The sequence below is a fragment of the Mauremys mutica genome, chromosome 6, assembly GCF_020497125.1.
Source record: "Mauremys mutica isolate MM-2020 ecotype Southern chromosome 6, ASM2049712v1, whole genome shotgun sequence".
Classification (NCBI taxonomy): domain Eukaryota; kingdom Metazoa; phylum Chordata; order Testudines; family Geoemydidae; genus Mauremys; species Mauremys mutica.
Window position 1 is genome coordinate 32,664,235 of NC_059077.1, and position 20,414 is coordinate 32,684,648.

General features: G+C 40.1%; 1 protein-coding gene across 1 annotated transcript; it reads right to left on the minus strand.

The window, feature by feature from the left end:
- Nucleotides 1-340: 340 nt before the first annotated feature.
- ESM1 (endothelial cell specific molecule 1) lies at nucleotides 341-10,240 on the minus strand. The gene is made up of 3 exons (XM_045021659.1): nucleotides 9,773-10,240; nucleotides 3,891-4,046; nucleotides 341-2,564 (listed from the first exon to the last, which is right to left on the minus strand). The coding sequence occupies exons 1-3, from the start codon at nucleotides 10,071-10,073 to the stop codon at nucleotides 2,464-2,466; spliced, it is 558 nt and encodes a 185-aa protein (XP_044877594.1). The 5' UTR covers nucleotides 10,074-10,240; the 3' UTR covers nucleotides 341-2,463.
- Nucleotides 10,241-20,414: the final 10,174 nt, after the last annotated feature.

Genomic DNA, 20,414 nt, shown 5'->3' on the forward strand with positions numbered 1-20,414 from the left:
GTATAGAACTTTGTTCACATTAGAACCAATTTTAGAGGTTGAGGATTGGTTTATGGTATTGGTTTATTGGTAACTAGAGCTCTGGAGAAATTTCAAGCAATTTCATAAATTTGACAAAAAATGAGGGGAAAACATTTTGTAAAATATTTACAAACTCCTTCCCCTGCCTATTTTCTCACTGGAATTGAACCCTCAGAGTTTATATAATCTGTGTGGATTTGAAAGAAGAATTTTGGCCATAATATGCAATTTATTTGCTGCACCCGCAATCGTGACATGATCATCAATTTTATAGTCTGATTCATGGACAGACACAAAAGACTGGTTTATAGGGGATTTATTGAACAATAATAAACGTATACTTTTTTAAAACCAACCAGCTTATTAGATTTACATTCAAGAATCCATAATGTCATTCATGACACTGTAGGAAATAACCAAAAAAAAAGCATGTAAGTATTTAAGACATTTAAATAACTTTCTCTGGCCCAATAAAGAATATGGCTCTGACATTGTTCCCATTGAAGTCAATGTAGAAATTGTCACTGACATCAGTAGCCGCAGGATCAGCCCTTATGCTTGTAAATGTTTCAAACCAATACAGCATTTTAAAGAGGAACTGTTTGTGCCACTGTAGTTGTGATTGTGACAGCACTTCCATTAAAATCCCTACTTCAATCATAACAATTCAGCCCAGTCTAAAAGGTGTTGTATGCCAGCCATGGTATTCTGTTTCTTTTTCTGACTGTTGTAGCTAGAGTCTATTTAACCACTTTTAATTTGTAGATATTCCATGTTGGGACATAATTTTTGTTCTTATAGGGCCTAATGCAAAATCCATTGTAATCAATGGAAAGACTTGGGTTTACTTTAATAGGCTGTGATCAGTCCCTAATAACCCTGAAACGATTTTGGGTTTCTTTTACTGGATTCTTTTACATACATTTTCAGATCCTGCACCAAATTGTCATCACTATGGCCTGCACCTTCTCCCACTGACATTAATAACAAAACTACCATTAATTTCAATGGAAACCAGACCAGGTTTCCAATGAGACCAATGCATTTTATGAGCCAGATCCTCAGATATATAAATCAAAGTAGCTCCTTTGACTTAAATGGAGCTAGATTAATTTACACTATCTAAGAATCTGTCTCTTTTTCTTTTTTTAAGTAAAACCACAAAGTATTGATTTTTACAAATGGGTTTCTGCAACACAGGCAGTAATGGCTATTATGTAAGTAGGTCTTAAGGTGTGCCTATATAAACATTATGATGTTTTACGCCATATTGATACATAAGCAAATATGGACTGACTGAGTAATTGGCCACTTCTACAACCCCTTAAGGGGATGATGGGGATGAAGGATTAGGCACTAAGAAGGGGATGAAGAATTAGGCACTAAGGTATCCTAGTGTCTCCAGAATCTCTGACATGGATTATTTATAATGCACATTTATGCAGATACTCCAGTACTCCTTCAGGGCCATTGCAGGCTATTGAACACAAAAACCACCCTTGGGAATATATTTTAACATTGTATGTGTTTTTACATAATGCCAAGTAAGTAATGCACATTGGATAAGTTCAAATCATGAGTTTAAAGCAGCAGTTTTCAAACTTCATTGCACCAGAACCCCCTTCTGACAACAAAATGACTATGTGACTGGAGGGGTGGGGGGGTTGGAGCCCTAGCTCGCCACCCCGGGTGGGGGATTAAGGGGCCAGAGCCCGAGTCCCAGTGCCCTGGGTGGGGTGGAGCTCGGGTTTGGGCTTCAGCCCCAGGTCCCAGCAAGTCTAATGCTGGCTCTGCAACCCCATTAGGATGGGGTTGCAACCCACTTTGGGGTCCCAACCAACAGTTTGAGAACCGCTGGCTTAAGGTAATGTTTACATCTTGTTAATTCTCACAAAACTAACAAAAGCCAGAATATTCAAAGTTAAGGTTGATTTATTGAATTCACACCGTTGTGCCCTTTCCATTACTATTATTCTTGCTGGTGTGACTCAAGGGCATCAGTTTTTAACTTTGCATTTCCAAGCTTTTGTCAACTTGCATCACCCTAACGTTGGCTCCACCTCAGCAGCTTTTACTCACACAAAACATCCATTGAATTCAACAGGAATTTCCTTGCATGGGGAATGCAGGAACAGGCCCTTACACATTGTTCAAATGCCAGTGGGTGGAGGTGTTGGTTTTCAATATTACTATACATTCAGCAATCCATGTTACATTTTCGTGTTCAAATACTTCTCAAAACAAGTATCAAAAATCATATAAACTGTACAGTCTATTTTGTAAGTAAACATTTTTTCTGACGATGCACACAATCACAATTGGTCTTCAGAGGTTACATTTTCATATGCTATAGATGCACTTTGTTTTTAAAGTGTGTTGTTGCATATTCGATAATGTGTGAGAAATGCGGTCATTTGAAAGTCCTACCAATGTAAGTAAATATCAGCGAGGATTTAACCATTTCATTACTGGAGAGCTAATTACTTTCTCTTTGACAAATTCCTCCTTTACAGAGTTACCGTCCCCCGATGCCATGTCATTCTCTGTAAGTTAAAAACAAAAATGAATATCACATAAATTGGGTTAAATACAATGTTTTTATACATCTACATCTCTAGGCTGGAAAACACTTTTTTGAAAAATCTCTGTTGATAATCCATGTTATCAGTCTACCTGTTTGCCTCCAGCGTCATCTAGTTACATTATTTCCCCAAAATTATAGCCTGTAAGATGTGTGATCTAACAAGCACAGGACTGAGAAGCAGGAGATCTAGGTTCAATTCTCAGCTCTGGCCCAGACTTCTTGTGTGAGTTTGGGCAAGTTGCTTAGCCTCTCCGTGTCTTGATAACAACAACCAGGGCTAGATCATCAGCTGATGAAAATAGGTGAATTTATACGGGTCACATTAGCTATGGATTTGTCCCACAGTATGTACCTGGCTCATGAAGACTCATTAATATTAAGCAAAGTCCTTTGAGATCCTCATATGAACTACTGTGAAATATGTTACTGTCATTAATTGGTCTGTCTCAAGTGCTGAGTGAATATTAGAGGTTTGAAGGTCTGGGTGAAACCCTGGACACATTAAAGCCAATGATAAAGCTCCCATTTCCTTCAAACTTTGGGTCTGCAAAACATTTGGATCAAAGATAGGTGAGAAAATAGAAATGGAAAGCTCATGAGAACAGGGTATCTCAAAGATACATCTCTCCTTCCTCCCACCAAATACACCCGGATCCCCAGTAAATCTTTAAAACTCTGGAAATGTCTGATGCAAGTAGGTTTAGCTAGATGTATAATTTTTAAATAGAATAAATGCCTGTAACTATAAAAAATTTTTTTTCAATTTTCAATCTCAGTTAATTTATTATTTCAAAGTAGTTTTCCATGTGATGAGCAACTAAGCTAATTTGATGCAAAAAGCAGTTTGCTGTACAATTAAAGAACATGTAAAGTTCACTAAAGCGTGGTCTTCACTGGGAAAAAAGATGATTTTATTACCATGTGTCAACTAACACATGTGTGGACAAGGCTATTATAATTTTCACATGTTAGCTGGGGAGGTAAACCTGGCCTACCCCTTCCCCCGACAATTTACCTTAACCTGCTTACACATGCCAAAACTACAAACTGCCTTCTCCAAACTAGGATTTAAACACATTTTATTTACACCCTTTCTCCTAATGTGGATGTACCTATATGTAATTCTTTGTCTATAACAAGCTTAGTAAAACATTACTTTGAGCTCTCAGTGGGGAAAAATAAGACCTGCATTATTACTTATTTGCATAGCACCATCAGTGTAAACATACACAATATACAATGTGCTGGTTGAGCAACTAAAATGAAATGCCCCATCAAGTCTTACCTGTATGTGATATTAATTTTCGTCTGTTTGGTGGCTTTGAAGCAGAAAGTTGGAAAAATGGGAACTTCAAACACTTTCCAGTTACTCTGTCGCATATACCAGACTGGCAGTTACAAGTTTTTCTGCATTCCATTCCATAGGTACCATAAGGACACTCTGAAAGAAGAAAAATTCGAAAGCCTTATATACCAAAGTAATCCCAAAAGGTGCAGTTCGTATTCTATGCTGATTCTTTTACTGCACTCATCACTGCAGTATCTGAATTCCTTCCAGTCGTGGTTTGCTATTAGTTTTCTTAATATCTTGTCTGCATAGGTTCTTAAAAGTAAAATAACTTTATTGGAATTTAAGCATGCTGAAATGCCAACTTTTGTTTCAAATAGTTTCCACTTATTATTGATTATAATTAGTTTTTAATTTCCATTATACATCTTTCATCCCCAATAGTATGTGCAATAATCACAAATTTATTTAAAAATGTATCCTGATTAACATTTCCCCGAAGCACTTGTAGTATTATACTGCAAATTAAAGACAATGTAAATGTTGAGCATAAGTATGCAATTATACCGGATGTATAGTTAAAAATATATGCAGTATCTGATGTTTCCTTTAATCCAATTCACACAAATAATCTCCCTTAACAACAGGAATACTTCAGAGTTTCTTAAACTTACAGTCCAGGCTCAATATTAATTTATGTAAATTTATAATTAATTTGTATTAAGGACAACAGAACCTTCCTATCAGCCTCCACTGAAGCTGCCAAATCCTGCCTTAAGGAGCTATCCAGCATGGTAAACCTCTTAATCAATCTTGAGTGCCTACAACCCACAAGAAAACCCAGCACCAAGTGCTGTGAAGAATGATCATCCTACTTTGTTGAAAAGCTCACTCTCATTTGGGAAAGCTTCTTAAACAGCAAGTATCTGCTTCCCCTATGCCAGCCAACAAAGAGCTCCTGGCATGTCTGGAGTGCAGAACATACACTTCTAAAGAAGTTCTGGACACTGTAAAGGAATCTCAGTGCAAGACTTGTGAATCTGACCCATGCCCTTCCTGCCTTCTGAAAGACAGCCATGAGCAACTGGTGCCAACACCTCATTCAGAGTCGGAATCTTCCTTTCCTCCATCCAGCATGCAATAGTTTCAAATTCATCGTGGGCCTGCTCCTTCAGCTACTTTCATTAGTCTGGAATTTATCCCCAAGAAATATCAAAGTGAGTATTCGTTGTGGGGAGGGGCTGAGATGACTCAGTTTAGACAGCTGCTCCTGGGTTATGATTTGAAATTATACAAGGAAATATGTAGTAATGTAAAGATCCTAAATTGTCAATATTTAAAGTCAAACATTTTATTTCGAAATCCAGATACAAGCTGGCTCTATCTAGACCTTTAACAACATTTGAGGAGCTCACCCAGGAGCAAGCTGGAACAAAAGGTTTAATTTGTAAGATTTGTAAAATTTTGATTGGAAAAGATATTAAGAAAATAACCCAGATGAAAAGATGGGTGAGGGATTTATGTGGGACAGGGGAGATCCATCTGCAATATGAGTAGCTCAGAACATTTTTATAAATTACTGCATAGGTGGCATTTGACTCCAATTAATATCCAGCATATTTTTGTTTCTAGGGAAATGCTCTGTTGGAGGGGTTGTGGGGAAAGGGCAAGATACTTGCACATGTGGTGGTTATGTCCAGAAAGAAGGTTTTGGGAGGAAATTATTGAAGAGATTCATCTTATGACAAAATGCCAGCTTCCCTAGAGATCCCCCGACCTGCTTGCTTAATGCTCTGGAAAAGGATCAACATTTTAAACAGAACAAATTAATTTATTTTTTATAGTTAGCAGCAACACTTCGTATTGCACTTTTTTGAAAATATGTGACTTCTCTTATGGAACTGTCATATAGTCAAATAGGGACTGTCCTTGTGATGGACCAAATGTGAAAGTGACAAAAAGAGGACAGGTATTTCGAAATTTGCTCACCCTTTTTTAGCATATTCAGAGGAGGGCTCCCCCAGACAAGAAGTCAGGATCTTTAGACACATTCTTCTAACATTAATTTGATCCTGAATAAGTAATAAATAACGTATGATGCAGTATGATTTATTGTAAATTTGCCTTATTAAAAAGTTTTTTAAAAAAAGAAAAAGAAACTCACCTTGGATACATTGTTTCTAACCAACTACCACCCTAAATTAAGCCTCCTATTTATGAGCAAGCTTACAGACAAGCTAACCAAAGGCCAACAACTAGCTCATCTAACCTCTGAGTCAAGTACAAGTCTCAAGTCTTATCTTCAAGGGGCTCAATGGCCAGGGCCCAGCATATCTAAAAGATTGCCTAATGCTCCAGGATAACCTCAGGTACAAATGGAACTTTCTATGGTAGGGGAAAGGCTCATCTGTATAAGAGACAGAGCTTTCCCAGGGGTCAGTCTGAGACTGTGGAACAAACTTCCACAGCACATAAAGACCATCACAAACCTTGCCACCTTCTGCTCCAAGTGCAAGACTCACTTCTTCAACCTGCCTTCTCTAGCATAAATACTGTGACAGATATGGCAGTTTCCTGCACTATTCCTGAAAGACCTCATGGTATTGAGTTTACGTATTACTGTGGGTCAGGATTGTATGTAACTTCTTGATGGGGGAGATGTGACAAATATTACAACCCCATGAAGTATTTTAAAGGTCCATGGTTTTAAATAAATGGCTTGTGTATAATTGTGTTCTGTGCATTGCGGGAGAGCTACCACAGCTCCTCCAGGAACTAAAAACAGGGGGTGATGATTAAAGCAAATCAGTCATGTTGTAATCCCCACACACAGAGGAACCATCTCTGGGGAGGCTCGCATATACTAATTCAAACTAGATTCTCCAGAGGCCAACAGAGAAAGAAAGGACTTTTGGAGAAATGTCTGAGTTTAAATGGACTCAGGGCCTTCTTTCTGATTGAGCAAATGAACAGAACCTTCTGTCCAAAGTGGGGATCCAGTCCTTCAAGGGAAGATTTGGAAGGACTGCAGCCAACTGAAGCCCTATAAGACTGATGGGTGACTTCTGGTAAGCTTTTGTCAGGATATAGGAACTTCGATTGTTTTTAATATGTTTTCTTTGTAATGCTTTCACCTTAAAAATAAATGTGCTTGCTTATAAAGAGCTGTGTAGTAACGTATAAGTGCTAGCAATTACAGCTGTTAATAGCCTTCAAAGAGAAAGCAAAGTGCAGATGTTGGCCTGTTTAGGCAGTCTGGTTTGCTGGAAATATTACAGCATAGGTAGGAAACTGTGCAGCCTGGAACAAACCCTGGTCAGGAGAAAGAGAGACATGGGTCTCTACCCAAGAGAGGTGACAGCTGAGGAGCCGGGAGCCTAGTGTGGGTGTTCTTGGTGGATCACTGAGGGGGAATACAGGTGCAGGTGCCTTGAACTGTGACACTCACATGGCAGTGTACAATTAAAACAACAATAAAACCCCACCAAAAGCAAATGCTATTCACACAATTCTCATCTAAGGGAGAAGATGAAGGAAAGAATAAACACATGACAGATGTTAGGCGTATTGCTTAATGCACTACTGGAAGGTGCTCGGATACTGCAGTGATGAGGGAGGTATAGGAGTTTATATAGAATAGAAATAAAATATAATAATAAACACACACAAGTCCATATGGGAATAATCTATGAGTTTATCAATTTTTTGTCCAGGTTTTAAAGGACTGAGAAATTGGAGTAATGTTTTCTGTTAACTGTTAGAATTTTATGCACAATAAAGCCTGATCCTGCTGCCACTGAAGTCAATTGCAAAACTCTCATTGGAATCAGGAGTAGGCCTTCACTATGACAAAAATAACAAAAATATTAAAATTATAGTTCCTAGTAAAAGGGCAAAGCATCAGCTCTCTGGAGTGTTTATTCTAATTTGGTATTAAAATAGTAATAATAATGATACCATGTACTGACATAATATTTTTCATCTAAAGATCTCCAAAAACTTTACAAAGACTGATTAACACTTTGAAATCTTGAACAAGTGACTTAACCTCAGATTACCAGTTTGTAAAGTGGGTCAATGACACAGTTTAGGACAGAACCCAGGAATTCTGATACCCATGATATATTTTAAATATTTAAATCCCCACATCTGCTAGCAGTATGATCTGCTACCAAACCTACAAATAGTCATAGGTACAATAACTGTTCAGCTTTCCATATTAAAATTCACAGATGGCTAAAAGGAGACTGTACTATGTCAGAGGATGAGATGAAGGAGAAAAAAGTGCATTAGGAATGAGACTGATAAAACATCACACAAAGGAATTTATGTGAAAAGAGCTCCTGAGTATTGTTATAAAACTAAGGGTGAAATCATGACTCTTTTGAAGTCAATGGGAGTATTTTCATTGGTTTCAGTGGGGCCAAGATTTCACCCGGAGTTTCCTACATATTCTTGCAGCAGCATAACCTCATCCTGCTCCAGAGATTCAGAACTCCTGTTACTCAGCATTTCTTTTAACCCAGTTTTAAATGTACAATTACAAAGAACTTTTCATGAGCAAGCAAAAGTATATACTTGTTTTAGGTATTTTTTGTATAAATTATAGATAGTATTTTGCACTACAATACAATAAACTACAAATCAAATGGCATCAACCAACTCAGTAACATACATTTTTACAGTTGACTGCACCTAAACTAGGATCTTTAGACCATAAAATTATAGTCCATGAAAATAAAACTGGGTCAAGAATCATTCAAAGATGAAGGGCTTTCGCCTCAAGTATGCATGTGAGTAACTCTGCTTGTGTGTTACATGTATGTATTGTATGTGAATCCATTTACATGTGTTTTTGCAGGATCTGGCCCTAACCCATTTCTTTCTCAGCACATTCACAGACACGTAACAACCACCTAGATTTCTTAAGTTTTGTGGATGTTATTTCAGAAGAGACTCTGTATCTACAAATTTAACTGGCAAAGGAATTCATGGTAGACACTGACTCACTGCATTTGTGCCCTATTAAGTTATTTATTTATTTTATTGGAATTTGTACATCATAATTTTCTGTAGTTTAATACTTTTTCTCCTTTAAGAAAATCTCTTATTTAATGTGACTGGAGTATGTATTTGATGAAGGGATGCCATCCTGCTCTGTGCTTAAGGAAATCAATGTGCAGGTTCCACGGGAAAAATGTTATTGCATATTGATCATTCAGATGATTTTAAAATCCCAGGGCCATTTCATTCCTGGTATAACCTTATTGAAACCAGTGAAATTACATCAATGATGAATTTGGCCCCTGGGGTCTTTTACTGGTATTCGTGCTATCAGACTGTGTAAACTCAGGGCCCTCATACCTGTTGTATCTGAGTACCTCAGACATGCTAATGAATTAATCTTCACAACACCCTGGTGAGGTAAAGTAGTACTTTAAGCCCTGATCCCACAAGTTACAATGCATGGGGGAATCTCTGTGTCTGTGCAAAGCCCAGTGGGGCTCTCTGCAGGTGCAGAGATCCACTAGCATCGATCTACTTGCAGGACTAGGACTTTTATAATTTGTCCACGTTTGCGCAGCCAATCAATGGCAGTGCCAAGACTAGTACCCAGGTCTTCCAAGTTTCCACCCACCAAAATATTTCTTCACAAATATCCCAATCCAATTTGAAGAGATATTTTCATTTTAACTACCCTTAAAGAGCGGAAATGGAAGCTCTTTTAATAAGAGAGGATATTTTTCCACTCTCCTCTTTGCAAAGGATAATATTATTGTTTGAAATGAAAAAATCCCACTTTTAAATTTTAACTTTCTGCAAGCAGAATGCCAGCAGGAAATTTAGATAGTAGATGCATGCAAGTGAATAATGTTTACCTTTGCAGATACCAAATTCATCACCAAAGTCATCCTCCTCAGTGTAAAACTGGCACTTCAGCCCAGGCCCACATTTGACACCATCCATACCTGAGACAGTGCGGTAGCAAGTCTCCCCCAAGGCTGCTGCACAGACTCTGCAACAGCCACAGTCATCAAGCACTGTTCGCTTACAGCGCAAAGTACTTTTACACACATTACTGTCACAAGGTTCGGGGCAATCTACTGCATATTTTGCACTCCAAGCAGTTCCGATGTGCACTGGTACCAGGAGGATGGTGAAAAACAGGAAGCTCTTCATGTCTCACAGTGATAAATGCTCAGTTCCAAAGAGCAGGTTTAACGTTCAGCCTTGTGGTTTTGTGCTGAAGGAAGCAGCAATAAGGAATCCAAAGTAGTAGCTGCACATCAGCCTACAAGTTTATGAGCTTTATACAGTGTGTTGCCCACATGCTTCACCGTCGTCAATTTCCTCAGTCCGACAGTGCTGTCCTCCTGCCAGCCTCCCTTGTTTTAGTTTGTGAAATCCAGGATGAAGGTTGGATTAGCACTCTGCTGCCATCCAGGAATTGAAAAGCCTGAGCTGATGTAATCTGTTATGTTTAGTTGGTTGTTTTGCATGAGGACTAAAAACGCTCTCACATCCGTCTCAAATGCTCAAGGACGTCTGCCAAAAACAAAAAAATTCAGTAGGTTACATACCTTCTTTCAGGACAGGAATTGTTCTGATGCTGAACATATCGCTTACAGAACCGCTTTGTCCTACAAACAGTGTTCATGAGGCCAGGTGAAAAATCGTGTCGAACTGTATCAGTGCAGAAGGAAGCTCAGTTTTAAAAAATAAGTCCTTGCTTTCTCCTCAATAAGTAAGTGAATGGCTACTTTAAAGAAGAAAATGTGATTATGCCATTTAGCTAACATAAGAGCAAAACAAATGTGAGTGATACTTTTGTTGCTTTGCACTCAACAGGATACTCATAAAAACAAAAGATCAGTTTCATCAGCATTTAGTTAGATATATTTTTCATTCAAAGAGATCAGTGCTAAACCTACTAAATGAGTCAGACAGAAGTCAGTACATTGTAGGTCCCACTCCAGAAACTTCAGAAAATGATCAATTTCCTAAAATTACCTAAAGATCACAGGGAAAAGCTCAGCCTCTCACCATCACTGTCTACACAGGCCCAAAGTAGTTCTCCTCCCACCTACTCCAGTTTCACACTGATCTCACTTCATCAACTTAGGCAGTGTTACTCCTGAGTCCCGCCAGGGTAGCTGATAGAAAAATTAGGCCCAAAGTCCTTACTCCTCCCCAGTTTGAGGTTTATTCCAACTGTCAGAGCCATGACAAGAAATGGCGAACAGGCCAGAAACTCAGTAAAACAGATGAATCAGCAGAGGGATAGAAACATTTTGATGCAAAGGAAAAATCTCCAGAAGAGTTAAAAATCAATATAATCACTAAACAAATCTCTAAGGCCCAAATCCTGCTGCCATCAATAGGAACAGGATCAAGCCCTAAATCTGTACGTGGCCACCTATCCTTCTATGTTGTTAACCTTGCCTTCTGTAACATAAACATATAGCAACAAATATTTCAAACCGAAACACTCCAGTACACATACTTCTCCCCCATGGAGAGATGGTGAGAGAACAAACACATGACAGCTGTTAGTCACATTGCTTAAGGCCAGGGCTGGCCTTACCATGAGGCGAACTGAGGCAGCCACCTCAGGTGCCAGACTGTGGGGGCGCACCACTAGGACCCAGAGTGTAGAAAATTGTGTCTGCTGGTGGTGCATGTGTATTCTCTCTGCTCTAGATGCACAGAAATGGTGGAGTGCTGTGCTGGAGGAAGGAAGGCACAAGAGACATAACAGGCAGGCAGGAGAAAAGGTGAGAGGGAATAACAAAAAGCAGCAGGAGCTGCAGGGAGAGAGAGGAGGAGGAGCCTCTTATGTAGCACCCCCAGGAGCCTGGACTGATCAACACCAGCTTCCCAGGGAGCTTCCTGTTTCCTCCTGCGTTCCTGAACCCACTTAAGGAGAACAGGCAGTCAACTGAAGTAGTAGGAGCCAGTTAGGCCCTTAAGACACTGATACCTTCCCTCATTCAGGCCCTGCTACCAGCCTGCTTATTTGTCCCCTTCAATTGAGTGTTGAGAGCCACTATAGCTGGCACAGAACAGCAGTCATGAGTGAAAGAAAAAAACGCCCCTCTGGGGCAGCATTCAGAAAAAATAAGAAAGCAAAGGAAGCTTTTCTATCTAAGCAGGAAGGAGCTCTCCTGAGATACATAGACACAAATGTTCAATGTGAGCCTTCCGGCACCAGTGAGTATGTGAGTGGTGAGGAGATGCCTGTTCTTCCAGTTAGTCAGAGTGCAGACCTGGCAGCTACTGCAGCATCCATATCTCCATCTCAAATGGATGTAACCATGCACATACCTGAAGAAAAGTGTAGATCAGAGAAGAGTGTGGTGGAGGCGCAAGAAACAGCTGCTGCTGAGTTTAGTTCTTTAAGTCTAGATCAGGGGTCCCCAACCCCCGGTCCGCGGCCCGGTACCGGTCCGCGGCCTCTTACAAACCGGGCCGCGAACCGACCCAGTGGACCTCCCGCAGGCGTGCCTGCGGGAGGTCTACCCGAGCCGTGGGACGAGCACTCCCTCCGCAGTCATGGCTGCGGGAGGTCCGCTGCTCCCGGGGCTCCGGTGGACCTCCCGCAGGCATGACTGTGGACGGTTCGCTGGTCGCGTGGCTCAGCTGGACCGCCCGCAGGCACGCCTGCGGGAGGTCTACCCGAGCCGCGGGACGAGCGCTCCCTCCGCAGGCATGACCGGTCCCTGGTCCTGAAAAGGTTGGGGACCCCTGGTCTAGATGATCCAGGACTGTGGACCCACTTGAGCAGTAGCCAGAGGGACTTCCTTGTCCTGCATGGGCCACAGAAAAAGAAAAACTTCAAGTTCCCCAAAGACAATGAAAATAGAAGTTTCCATCCAACACATTACTGGCATGAAATCCCCAATGGTGACAAAGTGGAGAGAACATAAGAACATAAGAATGGCCATACCGGGTCAGACCAAAGGTCCATCTAGCCCAGTATCTGTCTACTGACAGTGGCCAATGCCAGGTGCCCCAGAGGGAGTGAACCTAACAGACAATGATCAAGCGATCTCTCTCCTGCCATCCATCTCCATCCTCTGATGAACAGAGGCTAAGGACACCATTCTTTACCCATCCTGGCTAATAGCCATTTATGGACTTAACCACCATGAATTTATCTAGTTCTCTTATGTACTCAAAAACCCAGAATGCTGCATACTGTTTTTGTTGCAAACTCTTCCAGCCTAATGTTCCAGCCACATTGGGTTCTACAGGAACAAAAAACTGGGAGAATCTGGCATACCATGAGAAGGCAGCAAATTACCAGAGAGCATTATATCTGGATATATCTGGAGCAATGGAAAAACTGGACAAAGCAAAGTCATACCTAAAGTCTTACTGATCAGATGAGGGATTTCAAAACATTCTGAAGAGTGCACAGAAGTTGGCAGAGGAACTGCACACTGAAGCTATTTTCTCACCCATTCAAGATTACAAGAGTCACCGAAGAAGAAGACATTTTGATTGCGAGGCACAGGATAATCCCATACAACAATTCAAAGTTGAATTCTTTAACCAGGTGCTAGATTGTTCAATACAGTCAGTTGAAGAACATTTCATGCAGCCCAAGGAACACAGCAGTATATTTGGGATGTTGTATGATATTTCAAAACTCCTCACTATAGCTGAAGAAGACCTACACCAGCAGGGCCATCCTTAACCATATGCAAAGTACACAGCTGCGTAGGGCACCAGGAAATTGGGGGCACCTTGCAACCATCTCAATAGAGCAGGGGTCCCCAAGGCACCTGCCAGGGCATCTAAGTGCGCCTGCATACTGGCCGGCATTCAACGGCGACGCCTCTGGATGCTGCTGCTTGCTGCCGACAAACAGCGTCATCCAAAGGTGTCGCCACCGAAATGCCGCCAAAATTCGGTGGCGACACCTCTGGAAGATGCCGCTTGTTGGCAGCATTTCGGCGGATGCTCGTCCACCACCACGGTCCTCCATGGCCCGTCATCTGGCGCGCGCCAGACGAAAAAGGTTGCGGACCACTGCAATAGAGCATGAGCTGGCCCAGACTGTGGACCTTCAGGAAGCAGTTCAAATCTTTGCAACCAAGAAGGCTCGGAAAGCATCACTTTGATTATTCAAACCGATAAAAATGCCAGTGTTTACTATGCAGACAAGAAAGTTACATTTGCCGTTCAGGCATTTGAAAGTTAAGTGTTACTTAACATTTTTGAACAAGGCATTTTAAGTTGTTAGTTCTCCTTTATTGGGGTAGGTAGCAGAGCAGTACCATTAGAGGCATAGAACAGGAAGAAGGCAGAATTGAGATCTTTCAAAGTTTTGGCCCAAGTGAGGGGGAATGGGGGCGTCATTTGAGCTCCCCGCCTCAGGTGCCAAAATGTTGTGGGCCGGCACTGCTTAAGGCACTCAGATACTACCATGATGAGTGCAGTACGGAACAGAATAGCATAGAATAGAATGTTTCAATGCCCAAATTTCTGGATATTTTGTAACTTTGCAATGTTAAAGAAAAAAACTTTAAATGCTGAATGTTGCAACTTAGTAGGCAGATGAGACTGAGAAACTGAAGGGTAATAGGTCTTGTTATAGTGCAGGACAGCTCTTGGAGTGGATGAATCTCAGTCCTGAGCAGGGATGTGCAAACTGATTCAGATAAAATAAGAACATTCCCTCTCACATAACCTTTCACCCAAAACTCACCTCACTCTTTTGAGTCTCAGAAAGATTTGGTTAACTTCCCTTTCCATTATTTTTCACTTTTGTGCATCTTTGCTCTTCCAGCTTCCAAACAGGACTACACATGAACATGTCAAGATGGTACAATTTCTGGCTCAACCAGAAGCAAGGAGTACTAGGAATCGTTTAGGAAAGCTTGTTCTTGTATGATTTTCTGTACATTTTTATAAAACCCCCAAAGGTTAAGCTAAGTTAAGAAGATACACTTGGTTTTGGGGTGTGTATCCAAATCTCCATTCAGCCTTTTAAGGAGCAATCTTACAGTGGCAAGAACAGGGGATAGAGGACATAATATGTTTTTTCCTATCTCTAATTCTAAAGATGCTCTGAGTCTTTTAACATTCTGCTCCTGGTCTTTTCATATCTGAATTTTGCTGTTCATTTTTAACAGAGTAAGAACTAGACAGATGGCGATACATTTTAATGATATAATGGGAATATATGAATCGCATGCCCAAGAAGTGGTTACACTTGCAGTGGGGAGTTTCAGACAGCACACAAGCTTTGAACTTCTGACGTGTCTGTCTTATAAGTTTCACAATAACACAAAACAGAAGCTCCATTTACAAGTGCCAGTTGATGTTTCTTTAAATGCACGATCTCAGGTCTGTCTCACTAGTAGATTCAGGACTGCAAACATCTAATTTAAGAGCAAATCCATAAGCATCAGGGCCAAAATCTCTGCTAGAGTAAATTGGCACAGCTCCACTGATTGCAATGGAGCTACACCAATTGATAACAGTAGAGAATTTGGCCTTCAGAATCCAACACAACCACCCCAGGAAAGGAAGAATTCAAGTAGGGAAGTGAGTAGTGAAATTAGCAACCAGAGAGGTGAGAGGGGAAAGTGCAAGATTAGGGTGAACAAACGAACTGGAAATAGGCACACTGTCCCTGATTTGAGAAAAGGAGAGATCCTGACATATAGCAAATGCTTGTTTTGCCAAAGGAAAGCAGAAGGATTTCTTGAGGGCTCCCTTGCCTTCTAGGAACTCAGCAACATTTTCTAGAGAGACCTTAGTACTTCCCAAACAAACCTTTCTCCCCATTCCAAATGTGACACCCACAACTCTCCAGTGAACAAGTTATCATTCCAGAAATGAAGCACATGTTTAACCACACGCAGTCGTGAGCCCTGTGGTTACTTTGAACAGAATTCATTTTCTGTGTGCCTAATGCTCTCTTTTTAATCTATAAAATCTTGTCACACCAATTAATATAACACCTTTCATCAGAGCATGTTGCTGTGATTTACAAACACCAATGTATTAAACTACATAATATCCCTCTGAGGTGAATACTGTAGGTACTGCTAGCTCCATCGTACAGATGGGTAATTGAGACACAGAGACATTGTGTAAACAGTCCAAGTCACTGGTAGAGCCAGAACTAGTCCCCCAAAATCCCGAGTATTGTTTCCTAACTCTAGCCACAAGGCCACAATATCTTTAAAGATATACATCTCTGGGAGAAAATAATAGTAAAAGAGTGTGCAGAATGGTATAAGTATGTGTGCATGTGCATACGCTGCTACCGCTCCTCGATAGCATGCTGTTGAAGTCCTTCTTTGTAAGTAGATTTGGGCAGTACTCATGTTGTGACATTGCACTCTATATTAATTTATGAAATATGCTGACGAGTGTGAATATAATGTAACTAAAATATGCTTCATGCAAAAGGTCTCTTGTAAGGTATCATTACAAAGCTTATAATCTACTGAGTGTGGTCATCCTATTTGTATAAATGTACCACTCTTGTATCTGAAACTAGAAATATGAAATATAATTCTGAGGGCCTATTGTAATTATACAAAGTGTGGGCCATTAATGGTGGTTTGGAATCTTGATGGCTCCCATCAACCAGGACAATTGATTGGATGGCTCTGTTTGCAGGCAGGCCTTCCTGTGAGTCAGGCTGGGAGGAATGAAGGCTTGGGGTCTTACAGTGACATTATCATGTCACCTGAACTGGAATCCATCTTTAACTTGGTGCTTTTCCATTCAGAAGGAGGGGTGGGAACCCAGAGGGACAAAGGATTCCCGCCTTATGCAAAAGATATATAAATGGGTGGAACAGAACAAAGGGGACTAGCCATCATGAGAAATCCCCGAGCTACCACCTGAGCTGGAACAAGGGCTGTACCAGGGGAAAGGATTGTGCCCAGACTAGGAAGGCATCCAGTCTGTGAAAGAAACTTATTGAAACATCTCTGAGGGTGAAATTTTATCTGTATTCAGTTTTCTACTATATTAGACTCAGACTTGTGCGTTTTATTTTATTTTACTTGGTAATTCACTTCGTTCTATCTGCTATTACTTGGAACTACTTAAATCCTACTTTCTGTATTTAATAAAACCACTTTTTACTTATTACTTAACCCAGAGTATGTATTAATACCTGGTGGGGGGTGCAAACAACTATGCATATCTCTCTATCAATGTTATAGAGAGCGAACATTGTATGAGTTTACCCTGTATAAGCTTTATACAGGGTAAAACGGATTTATTTGGGGTTTAGATCCCATTGGGAGTTGGACATCTGAGTGTTAAAGACAGGAACACTTCTCTCGAGTTGCTTTTAGCTAAGTCTGCAGCTTTGGGGCATGTGGTTCAGACTCTGGGTCTGTGTTGGAGCAGACTGGTGTGTCTGGCTCAACAAGACAGGGTGCTGGAGTCCCAAGCTGGCAGGGAAAGCAGGGGCAGAAGTAGTCTTGGCACATCAGTTGGCAGTTCCCAAGGGGGTTTCTGTGACCCAACCCATCACACATGTAAAACACTGAACAGAATCTAAAAGGATGAAAGATTTCTAGCACTTTTGGGCTTCCTCAAGGAAAATGTCTCAGAGAGATGATAAATCAAAAATTACACACTGATGTGGAAGGAAAAAGAAATTGTAAAAGAGAGCCACGCACTTCCATAGCAACAAGCCAATATTTTTTGGAATGGAATGGAACGAGTACTCTGTACTTGTAGTCAGGAGCCAAAATAAATTATTACAATGTATCAACAATTACATATCTGGAGGAAAACAATATGAGCAAATACAGAGCTAGTGTGTAAGAAACAATGGAAAAAATAATGAGAAAGACAGGAAAAATACACTGGTTATGAGCTACCAAACTGTCCACCGATTAAGTAGTGAAATTAATGCAGTGATCAGTCCCTGTGGCTTTAATGGTTGCTTCGTTGTTTTTATCTGATGAATCCACTAGGTGTTTCATTCCTACTGAGCTGCACCCAGTTGTTAGAGGCTAGAGCTTGCAAACCCTGGGCCAAATTCACTGTTGTAAATTGGCACAATGGAAGTAAAGAAGTTGCACCAGTTTACAGCAGCAGAGAATCAAGCCTGAAATAAGTGGAAGCACTCATATCATTTAAATGAGGAAGAGTTTTCAAGATCAAACCCCCAATGCATTAAAATAGTCATCATTGTTAGTACTTTACAGTACACATTGCCATGCATACCGCCTTGCAGACATCACAGCAATGCCAACATATACAACTGGTACCCTCTTCTGAAAAAAAGAGGTTACAAGACCTAGCATTCAACCTTCTGTACTGAACAAAGCATCCTGCATTCGTGTGTGTGTGTGCACATGCAACTTTAGGACTTGGGCATACAGGTGAATAGATAATACCTTTGCAAATGTTCATTTTCTCAAGTAAATGCAGGGTTTTCGGGGGTGGAGCAGGTAGCTGGTCATTTTTGTGGGTGCTTCAGTTATACCTACCACTTTGAAAGATTGGTTCCAATTGTTATTGGGCGTTGGGAACCAGAGGAAATGGACCCCTCACCATACAAAATAATTTAATCAATGCATCACAGTACTAGGTATTCATTAGCCTAAAGCTGAAGACCCTTATTCTGCCTTTTCTTCTGTCCTTACTTAGGTATTATACTATTATACTATTAACTTCGGTAAGGACCAAGTAAAAACTGAGTCAATGCCTAAGCATTTTGCCCATTGTGTTTACTCAGTACTTTGGATATGTAAAGTTTTGCACAAGTATTAAGTATTATCATCAGTTCAGATATATGAAAATCATTATTGTTCATTTCTGACGGGTAGTCCCTAAACTAAACATATTTTTCTGTGCATTCCAGAACTAGCCAAATCTTCCTCGGGCTTCCTTTACTAAAAGCCATAAGCACAATGCTATGAAGCAAGCAAGATTTAAAGGGAAGCTACAAAAGGAAGCCAAGCTGCAAAGTCCAAAATAAGAAGTCAGAAGTAGGAAGCAAACAATAAGAATCAGGAAAGTGTGATAGTTACAAGGACTCCCTTTTGTATTATTTCTTTTCTTGTATCTTTTCAATGAATTACTCAATGCCCTTTGTTCCATATAGCACTGTGGCTCAATTTTTATTTGATAAAAATAGATGGTTTTGGACATTTCCTACTCATTGGAAGCAGAGTAAATAATTGCAGATGTATTTACTTCCTCTTTAGACAGACTAAATAGCTTGATGCTAAGGAAATAGCTCTATAGTTTCTATATAAATCACTGTTGATGATGGTTTATTTGCAATTAGTGACAGGGACTAGCAATTATAGTCATTTTAAGAAATGATAGTGTTCTAAGTCAGAATAATGTTAAAATTATACCTACGCATTTTATACTCATTTTGCTTAGTATAAATGACAGCACAACATGTAATGCAATGGAGAACAAAGCCTAATATGTGTAAATTGCACTCTTCTACTGACCAGCAAAAGCTATGGGACCATGATCTGAATTCTATTCTCACTCGTGTCATCAACAGAATTATAAACCAAATTCTGAATCAATAATCATTATCATTAACAATAAATGAGACACAATTTAATTTTCAGGTCCCTGGTTGATATTTGTTGGGCTGGAAGTAGGAAAAAAACATATTTTGCTGCAAGTCTTTGAGACACAATGAACATGGAAACCAGCAATGCCATTGTTACAGCCACTTCTCAGAATAGAACCATACCTTCAATAGGAATGTGACTTGTACTCTTCTGCACTAAAGCATTGGTTTGAAAATCCCACTAGTACAAAAGATTGATTAAAATATTGCATCATAAGAATCTAGCATTTAGTTCCTTATTTCTAGTTGTGTTTTATACACTTTAGATATGACTGTGTAGTTATTTTCTGTAGTTTATGACAAAGCTGTTAAGAGCTCCAGTCTTGCTTTACTCAATGGAATGCTAACATTAGTGTTTGTGGTCATAGGTTTGAAATTTTGATACTTGTTTGGTTTAGGTATCGTTATGATTAAAGTAATTCCAAACATATGTTGAGATACATTGTCAAAATCATAACCCTTGTGGTTAGAGAAAAGAAACAATTTGTCATAACTTATCTACATAAGAAAAATTATCAGGTTTCCAGCTGTCATTTGCATTTTTTAAATTGGTGTTTATGCTACATTGGGATGTAAGTACTATCTATGTATCTATCTATCTATGGGTCTTTGTAGCACCCATCCTGTAGTATATAATTGCTTCCCAAGCAATTAGATCAGTATAGCGAAGACATTGCCATAATAATGATGCTATGTCTGGCTAAGTGTATGGGTGTGGACATGCTCTGGATGAACTCTTTGGTTGCTCTGAAGAACAGAGATTGGATGCTAGTGTATCCTTGACATTGTCTACGTGGAAGGTGAAGGACTCTAAGAACAATGCACTTGAAGGATTCTAATAGCATATTGGGCAGCAAGTCTATCAGTTCCTCCAAGGAGTCAGCAAGGTCTCTGTCTAGAGGCCTATAGACCCATTCTATGTTCTTTGTACT

What these genes read in the sequence shown, in the direction of transcription:
- ESM1 (XM_045021659.1), bottom strand. Translation starts at nt 10,073, where the DNA reads ATGAAGAGCTTCCTGTTTTTCACCATCCTCCTGGTACCAGTGCACATC. An exon ending in TGAATTTGGTATCTGCAAAG is followed by an intron (nt 4,047 to 9,772) that starts GTAAACATTATT and finishes TTCTTCTTTCAG; the next exon opens with AGTGTCCTTATGGTACCTAT. An exon ending in AAAATTAATATCACATACAG is followed by an intron (nt 2,565 to 3,890) that starts GTAAGACTTGAT and finishes TTTAACTTACAG; the next exon opens with AGAATGACATGGCATCGGGG.